Source organism: Mya arenaria, chromosome 3 (genome assembly GCF_026914265.1).
Source record: "Mya arenaria isolate MELC-2E11 chromosome 3, ASM2691426v1".
NCBI lineage: Eukaryota > Metazoa > Mollusca > Bivalvia > Myida > Myidae > Mya > Mya arenaria.
This window is the reverse complement of record NC_069124.1, coordinates 14,500,687-14,510,577: the sequence shown is the minus strand read 5'-3', so window position 1 is coordinate 14,510,577 and position 9,891 is coordinate 14,500,687. Positions and strand designations below refer to the sequence as shown.

General features: G+C 36.3%; 1 protein-coding gene across 1 annotated transcript; it reads right to left on the bottom strand.

Moving 5' to 3' along the window:
* Positions 1–3,752: 3,752 nt before the first annotated feature.
* Positions 3,753–9,252, bottom strand: LOC128229273 (protein shisa-4-like). The gene is made up of 4 exons (XM_052941099.1): positions 9,033–9,252; positions 6,510–6,729; positions 6,150–6,277; positions 3,753–5,828 (listed from the first exon to the last, which is right to left on the bottom strand). The coding sequence occupies exons 1-4, from the start codon at positions 9,079–9,081 to the stop codon at positions 5,596–5,598; spliced, it is 630 nt and encodes a 209-aa protein (XP_052797059.1). The 5' UTR covers positions 9,082–9,252; the 3' UTR covers positions 3,753–5,595.
* Positions 9,253–9,891: the final 639 nt, after the last annotated feature.

Here is a 9,891-nt window from a genome sequence, read left to right as displayed (position 1 = left end):
ACTTACTTAAATCACCTAAATTTCCGTTTTCATTCCGGGACATAAAAACGAAATCTGTTTGGTGTCTTTCAAAATTAATACTAATACTTGTATTTTTAATCTGTCGAAAAAAAAACTGTACAAGTTCAAGTATAAACAGTAGATAAGAATGAAATATGCGTTTAAAGCTGAAAACTTCAAAGGTATCAGCTCAAATATGAGGGCGATTATTTTCAATTAAATGTACATGTATTTTGAAAGTTTAGCACTCCATTTTTAGCACTAGCATACATACTAGTAAGTAAGACAAGATAGCAAGCTGGAAAACTAAACTGTTAAATCAGGCATAACCATGGAATTTCAACCATTTAATCATTTGTACATGGAGATACATCATCTGGCGATTATTACACGCTTCGTTCGATTTGTTTATTTTTCAATTATTTACTGCCAGAATTGAAATACCCGCGGGGGAGGGCAAAGCATTTTTCGCGTTCATATTACATAAAATACGCACGGAAAGGCCAAAATTTACCCCATCTTCAGACTTGAGGAAAATTCGCCATAACTTTCGTCATATATAATGGCCAATAACATAAAATAAATATTAAGATCAAGCTTGGAATATCCGCACAGGACCCGAAATGTCTCCACTTTAGCATGAATTGCCTTAAACACAGTTTTTAAGCAAGCTACAGTCAATAGCAAATTATCGGCTTTGCCTGCGTTCACATTTGGAACACATCTTAATTTTCCATCGAACACAACCTCGGATGTATGCTGGTACATCCGTGGAAGTAGTTCGTTATTTTTTAAATAAAATATATAATTAATTTAAGTGTTTCAACATGCATTTTGAATATCTAAGTTTAAACTGATTGCCAGTGAAGTGTATTATTGCATAAATAATTAAGAATCCCAATATAATTTCGATTTAACAGTTAAATTGAAATTACTACGCGATATCCTTGCAGCGTAGTTAAATGTCAAGATTTCTGACAGAGAAAACCGTCCATATACATCCTATGTTGTTTGCGTTGGAAAATGGCCGAGACGTTCCAAAACATAATTTCATTTTTAATTTCATTGTTTGTAAATGTATTTTATTTTTTTCTGATTTTTTTTTAGATATTTGTATTCAAGTACATAAGGCTTAGCTTCTGGCCCCAATTTCTCTAAACTTCTTAAGCTAAATAGGCGTAAGTAGCTTATTTCCATAGGCCAAAATACAAACTTACATTGAATTTTGATAAATTAAAAATTATTTATTGTGATTATCTTAAAGATAATTTCTATATAAAGTTTGAAAACTCTTAAAAGATGTAAATATTACGCAAAACATTTAAAAACAAAAATAGTGAGCTTAACTTAATCCTGTTATAAGGGACTTAAGAAGTTTCGAGAAATTGGCGCCAGGGCCTTTAAAGGGAAAGATTTATCTTATAGCCATAAATTCCACTAAGTGACAGTAGGTCTTGTCAAACTGGTTGAACCTTTATGGAACTTTCAGTGCTTCAAACAAGAAATTGAAAAGTTTCATGAACCTTAGTCAGATAAAATATGGTATGTTTTCTCTGTATTATTATGATGCCTGATTTCCTGCATGACCAAAGAAGACACAACAAAACAATCGGAACACCACGGCCATTATCGAACAGTCTATCTCGAATCTTGCCGGAAATCGCCGAGTTGTTACGATTGACTTATCACGCAAACTTGGCCAAATTATACCACAATCTTAGCTTATCACGCAAACCTGACCAAATTATACCACAACCTTGGCTTATCACGCAAACGTGGCCAAAATATACCACATCCTTGGCTTATCACACAAACTTGGCCAAATTATACCACAACCTTGGCTAATCACGCAAACCTGGCCAAATTATACCACAACCCTGGCTCATCAATCAAATGCGTGACCAAATTATACCACAACCCTGGCTCATTACGCAAACGTGACCAAATTATACCACACTCTTAGCTTATGACGCAAACCTGACCAAATTATACCACAACCGTGGCTCATCACGCAAATCTGACCAAACTATACCACAACCTTGGCTAATCACGCAAACGTGGCCAAATTATACCACAACCATGGCGCTATGTTTTAATTCTGTTTTAATTTAACGGTAAACGGCAAGTTAATAAACAAGGTCATAATGTTTGTCCAGTTTCAGACCAAGACGTATAGAACACAACCAGTTCATGTTGGTCTTACACATCTCAGCCAAACCTCATCTCAGAGAACAGAGAGTTCATCGCCAACTTCATCAAAGAAGGCAATGAATCTTAATAGTGTTTATATAAAACTGAACGAGAATAGAATACTCGAACCTAGATTCACCACATTGATACGGCCCAAATCGGAAGTGTCTCACACAATTGAATATATATTTGGTACTCAGTGTCAGGGCTCAAGGTCAAGGTTATCTTTGGTCGGAGGAAGATGTTTGGAAGCGTCGCCTGCCATCGTTCAAATACCCGTGGGGTGGAGATGGGGTAAATACATTAAAGGTCAATGTAAAAGTCAACATTCTTCAACCTCTTCGTCCGCAGTTTGAAATGATTGTCTTCACGTTGATGAAATCTTTATGAAGCTTCTGTTTTTACTTTAGCATTTATTTTTCGTCGCAATGAGTGACTAAGCTCTGAAGAGCATTTTAGCGACAGATATTTGTAGAGTTCTTAAATTATCTATGTGTATGTGAGTAAAAACCATTCCTGAGTGATAACTAATCATCGACGAAGATCAGAGTGCGGACCGACTAATGCATCCTCCGTCGGCCATCGCCACCAACACTTTTATTCAATCAACGTTGTTTAAAGGGACATAGTTTTGACCCAAGGACACTGCACGAGAGTCACAAAAGTGCAAACACCACATTACCATTTCCATTAATACAGCCTTACCGATAACCGATGGAATTTCCGCATTGGAAGGGTCGGTTTTAGCAAAAGCCTAAGGTTGACACTTTACCAGAAGGCTTGGCGGGCAAAGTTCTCTCGGAACTGCTACAGAAGTGGATGGCCACAAGTATCATTCGTCAATACGAAAGCAGTTTATTCAGTTGGAGACGTGGGCTTAAACGGTTTACGGAGAGAGGATATTTTGCCTACTAAAGCTCTTCTTATTGCAATATCCAAATGTACTTATGTTTCATTAATACGAAATGCTAAAAGGCCAATTGTTTAGTGGCTTTTGCTAGTTTCAGTGAATCATTGAATATTAATGTATTTGATACAATTCTATCAAACAATTAACACAATGTTCACACATACAGAAACAGTTCGAGGACATTTATTACTAGATCTGGTTCCTGCTTGTGTCCAGTTCATATTTAAAAAAAAACGATTCAAGGATGACTATACATTTTAATGCTGTTCATCAACATCTGATGAGATGAATTCATTCGGACACTTGTTCTTCGTGTTGATGATATTAAGAAACATTGTGTACATTCATTAAGATCTACTGGAGAAATTTGAGCTGTCAACAATGGAAATAGCAAATGCCCAACATGCTAATTGTGAGATGATGATGATATGTGTAAGGTTTCTTTAAATATTTTTTTGCCTTTGGCATATAGTTTGTAAACAGAAGTTAAAAATGTAATTACTATTATTTATTATTATGATATTATGTCTCAGTGAACACGGAGTACATTTTATAAAGATCTTTCATCATATTGTAACACATCTGGCTTTCTTTAGTCTCTGTCAGGATGGCGTCTTATTTATTGTGGAACAAGGAAACACAAAGTCTCTCATCTCAATAAATTTTAATTTATATCTCTTATCGTTCAAGTTCAATCAAACAGTCAAACTTCAAGCAACTGTAGTTTCTCAATAACAGTAGCAGCGCAATTTATAATGCATTGGTCTTTTAATTTACTACTGTCCCATACTTTATTGGCAAAGCCATTTGAGGATATTTACTTTACTTTGCATCTAGTCAGTGTGTGTTTCTGATCGAAAATTACCAAAAGAGATCTGATCAAAAGATCATACCAAAGGAACTGATTCTTAAGATTCGTAAAATGCGCCGCTTATATGCCCGACACTCCGCTAGAAATTTAGGAATTGGGAATTCTGACCAATAGAAAAAAACTATGAATTTATCAGCCAATGGGTTAAGTCGAGGAATCCCTAGGTCCAAAAGACAGTACTTCTGTCGAGAAAATAACTATTAATATTCTGAATAAACAACGGGAAAAACATACAATTATAAAGACAGAGCAGTATTTGTTGTCATGGTGAAATCAGTTTACTGCCATTTAACCTTGAAGAATTTGCAATTGTCACAACACACATACTTTACATAACCCTAGGATTCAAAATTTGGAACGCGCGGAGATTACAAATATTGCAATGCAATAATGCCAGGTAACTGTATCAAGTAATACAATACATTACAATACATCAATTAAATACGTGTTTGTATTGAACATAGAATGTGATAAGTAATTATCATATAATAATAAAAGCCGGAAATAGCATTCATGTTTTGGAAATGCAATAATGAATCACGACGCACTATGAAGTTTCCAACATAAACAATACGACGAACATGACAGTTCCTTTACAACTTTAGAAATTACTCAAATCGGTAAATACCGTTAACAAGCATTTCTTTAGAAGATATTTAGTTAATGATTACTTCAACACAGACCCCAAGTATCATATAAAAGATATGGATGAACATGTATGAACGATTGGTACGAAAGTAAACCATTTAGTTGTGATGCAATTCGAAGAGTCAACAAAAGCATATATACGCTCGTATTAAAATATAAAAAAAATGAATAATTGATTATTTACATAAAGTTATCCGTTCTTTAAATTTCATAGATCTCATATGTCGATTCTCCGAGATTTCCTAATTAAAGCATTGAAATGGTATTGATTTTGTTGTTTTCTATTGAAGGTTATATAATGGTATTGAGAGAATATTCCCACTAAAAGCTGCAATCTCACAGATTTACCGTTGTGACATTTTTTTTTGTCTTGGAATTAGTCAATTTTTGCATAAATAACTGCAAACCAGTGATAAAAGATCAGATCGAAGATTTTCTTATTTCCGTTTGAAAATTTATGTTTTATGGCTGAAAGCGTTACTTACGGTTTAAGAAAAAATGCATAAAACATTAATATTTGACGTTAAAATAAAAATCTAAAATCTGATTTAAATTCAGCAGTCTTATTCCACTGGTATCCATTATTTTCGAATACATTTGCTCGTCCCAAGACAAAATATGAAAAAGTTGTCAAAACTTTCAATCTGTGAGAGTGCCGCTTTAAATGTGGTCTTAAACTTATTTTGAAGAGTGTATTGTGCCTGGGACTAAAATGACATCTCACAAGTACAGTGATACAGTTCACAAAAGTTAATAGCCCGACACAATGTATTTTTAACTTATTCAAGCATTATGTGAAACCAAGTTTTACATGAAAGCCAAGTGATTAATTAACAGTAAGGATACATGTACATCCAGGGATTCGCTTGATACAAAAACGATGAACAATGAACTCCCAACAAGAATTTAAACATATATGGCACATTAAGTCTGAAATAGAACAACACGCATTGCTAGAAAATGCACACGCAGCATATTAAGATTGGTCAGCACCCGATGGATGATCAGCGCTCTGTTTGGGCGGAAGTGCACTTTGGGTCCCTGCTCCGTACACGGGTGGTGGGTAAACGGCTCCAGGTGGGTAGGCTGCTCCAGGCGGGTAACCTGGAGCCTGGTTCCCGGGTGGGTACGTGCCTTGAGGGTACTGCTGGGCTCCATATGGACCTTGTGGGTATTGGGGATTGCTACTTCCGGCAACCATTATTAAACCTGGTAAAATATTGACAATTCTTTTAAATCCGGTTGAAGAAATGGCAGCGTTGGCTCAGAAGTAACAATCACATTACAGTAACAAAGTGCGTATCTCAATATTTCAAAAGTTACCACAGACTGCAACCCTGTTTCTAAATGAAGAGGAGACCATTAGATGCAATTAGAACGGTCCATTTCTCCCATGAAGTGTGTTTTAAAAACCAATTGATTAAGCCTGTTAATAAAGCCTGCATATTGTTTGGATACTACATGTCCTTTTTTGTCTTCCATCTTGAAACAAAAATTGAAATGTTCATACATAAAAACGTTTGTACTCACTGGTCTGTGGTTGCGCAGGCTGGACAACGCCGCCTCTGTGATTGCCACCCTGACAACAGCATGCTACCACAACACAAATACAGATCAGGGATCCAAGGCCGCCAAGCGCGATCAGGATGGGGACCCAACTGATGGAACATTACAAAAACCGTGAACAAGTTCAAACGATTTATAATTATTTTTGCGGATGTTCAATATGGGGATGGAACAAATAAGTTTTACTAGTAAAACTACAAATTATTCTAAGAATGCAAAACACTCCTTGATAGAGTTTCCAGTGTTAGGTTGAATCAATATAATACACTAACAATTTCCTTTAATATCTGTTAAGACATGACATTGTACGTTTAAAATACATACATGTTTTGAAGAAAGAAGTCCGCACAAATCGACGAGGTGTCTTCAGAACTGGCTGCCAACAGGAAGTTATCACAACATTCGAGGACCCCCACGGATGTTGAAAGGAACACACCGGACGTGGAGGCGCCGCAACAGTAGGAGCTGCACCACTTGGCGTCGTGGTAGTCGAAGGTGATGTCGTAGTATGAATTGCAGCACTGACCAGCGCTAGCAAAGTGCGCTAAAAATAGCCAACATTAACATCAACAGTATGTGTACAGCACTCGCTATGTGGCTCGCGACAGGGAAAATGTGTATTGTATCATATTTACTGAGTCTGTGTTCCTTTGTATTGGCTGTGATACAAAAGTGCTTATTGCTTTTTATTAAAAAAATCAAAATTGGTCATAATCCAAGATTTTACCAATAAATTATTTAAATTTGACATTTAAAAGAGCAGATGATTATCTGCTAAATACCCGTTTTCAAGCGGTTTCATAATTTGTGGTTGCGACATTAAACCATTAAAATATATATTGTGTTATCTGCAGTCCCCCCCCCCCCCCCAAACATTTATGAGTACTTGAAGCAAAATATAAGTTCGTATTGTTTATTCATTTCTTTTATCAGTAGTTCGTACAAAATTACATGTTTTATATTCCATGCATATAGAATTATAGATACAATCATTAATCAGAATTGAAGATCCTGGTCAAATCCAGTGCAGAAGCTATTTAAATAAGCTGTTAAGGTATTTATATACACAAGTATGTGAATGTTGACTTGTGACTCCATATAATTTCGTTATCATTTGAACAAGCTTAGTGTGCAGAAAAAAAACATCAGCAAAAATATATTTAAACAATCGATGATAACAGTTTTTATATGTAATGAGGACCCTGGTCAAATCGACGTGGGTTTCAAGTGCAGATTCTATTTCAGAAGTACTACATGTATTTTAAAGTACCAGATACAAGTATATGTGAATTAAGCAAGGCGAGACCTTATTGCTTTGGTATCATTTGAAGGGGTTTTGTGTGCAGAAAAAAATATTCAACAAGAACAGTCACAGGAATGTGACAAATGCCCCTGAAATGCCTCATTGGACAGATACCCATTAGTATCTGATCCTAAATGGACAGATAACATATTTTCATGACGACCTTCGGATGTGATTTGAAAATATTGAAAGCAAAGTATGACCACCTAAATGAATAGCACTGTGGCAAGATGGAGTGGATGTCAACTAGAGTCTGTTTGTGTTGGGCAAAACTGAACATGTATGTATATGAAAACCATAACGTTAGATAAGTTTTTTGCCCGTTTTTTTTTTTAAATAGAAAAGTTTGCACGAAAATTAAAAGTTTTAATGAGAATGAGGAAACAAATTAAATAGAACTGGATAACTTTTAAGATAATGATGTTATTAGGTAAATGGCTTTGTTATGTTAACCGTATTGGAATCCTGTTATCTATTGTCAATAGGGGTCATCGCTGGTAGTGTTCAAACTGCCTACCAAGTATGAAGTTCCTAAGCCCAAGATTCCATCAATGATTGACCTTAACCTTTGATCCACTGACCTCCACATCTGAAAGGTTCATTTGCTGATCACGATCAAGCTGCCTTCCAAGTTTAAGGTCCCTGAGCCCGAGCGTTCTTCAGTTATTGGTCGGAAACGGATTCTCAGCGCAAAATCACCACAACCTCGACGGTTGACCCACTGACCTCAAATAATTGGGCTCATCTACTAGTCAGGACTAACCAGCCTACTGAATTTGAGGTCCGTGGGCTCCAGCGTTATTCAGTTATTGATCGGATACGGATTTGCGGATTAGCGGATCCCGGTGGCGCCCCTCCCCCCCCCCCCCCAAAAAAAAAAAAAATAATAAAAAATAAAAGATTTCAATATGGAGAAAAGGGTAATAAAATACGCCCCAAATGCACCATTTCGGACAAGAAATTTTAAAAAAAAATTAAGTACCCCCTAGCCCGCCTACCAACACATTAAACAAAATAATTTCCGGAATTGAGGGAGGGGCGCAAGTCAAAAGGCTACGCCCCTAAGTTACGCCCCTTTTACGTCGGATTCTGGATCCGCTCCTGCAAACAGACGTCTTAGACCCAAAAGTGAAAGGTTTCACCAAGCATAAAAATATGGTGTGGTTTTATCAGATAATCGGCACATTTATGGGCCGGATACCGTAAAGTAAAACTATAAAGTAGTTCATTATGGTATTTGCGGAGAAAGTCTGTAACTTGTTTCATCATGATTACTTATTTGCGTCAATGCAGCACATTAATCCCTCTTTTATTTCATGAACTATATGTTTTACTGATCAACTTAGAGAAGTCAATATGACGGACCCGTCTTCCTCTCGCCCAGCCCATCCCCCTCCGGATGATGGAAAAGACGACGACAATGATAAAGATGATAATGTCGGTGTTGAATGCGTATCATCTGCTGCTCCAAGTGTTGCTTCTTTTGCATATGTTATTTATGATTATGTTGATGAGTATGTTATGGTGACAATAATATTGCTTACCTGAAATGAGAACCAGCAAAACGCGACAACCATCTAGAAGATTCTCCATGGCTTATGTTGATTTACTTAATTAATCTGGTCTTTTTCTAAATTTCTTTAAATTATTAACAATCTTAATAGTCCAAATTTAAGTCTTAACTTGCTTTAATTAATGATCACAACGTATTTTTGTCAGGTAAGCTGTCACCAAGGATCTAACATTCATAGTTCATGTAACACGAGCACCCGACCACGTTTTCAATGCATACTCAATACTCAATACTCAATACTCCGACATGATGTAACTCGTATTATTCATTTTCGGAAAATGTGAATACGTTTTTGTTCAATCAATACGACATTAATTTCGCTTTACTACAAGACAAACTTATGCATACAAACTACCGCGCTTTGGAAACTTAAGATGTTACCTTCGTTCAGTGGTTGAATATGACACTACCATGTTTACCCCCCAAAAAACCTTCCAACTCTTTAAATCAAAAACATTTCAGTTTTTTTTTGTTTTTTTCGGGGGGGGGGGGCGCAATTCATTAGGTTACCCACCTAAGGTATGCCCCCTTTTATGTATTTTCCTGGGTCCGCCTGGATAATAATATGGCGTTTATATAACCGACATTTGCAATGGGGCAAATTTGCTGAAGGGACAAATATACCCACGCGAGAAAATTCGCACCTAGAATATGTATAGACACGTTTATATAGCAATTAAGAACACTGGTATTAGGAATAAAATGCCAATAGTTCGTGTTGAGAACTACGTTAAACATAATAATGAAGCTAACGCTAGCTAAGAAAAATCCAAACGCAGTATTACGCTGCAGTAAAAATCTGGAAAATAAAAACGATATCTGTAAGACTG

What these genes read in the sequence shown, in the direction of transcription:
- LOC128229273 (XM_052941099.1), bottom strand. Translation starts at nt 9,081, where the DNA reads ATGGAGAATCTTCTAGATGGTTGTCGCGTTTTGCTGGTTCTCATTTCA. An exon ending in TTTGCTGGTTCTCATTTCAG is followed by an intron (nt 6,730 to 9,032) that starts GTAAGCAATATT and finishes GGCTATTTTTAG; the next exon opens with CGCACTTTGCTAGCGCTGGT. An exon ending in GCCTGCGCAACCACAGACCA is followed by an intron (nt 5,829 to 6,149) that starts GTGAGTACAAAC and finishes ATATTTTACCAG; the next exon opens with GTTTAATAATGGTTGCCGGA.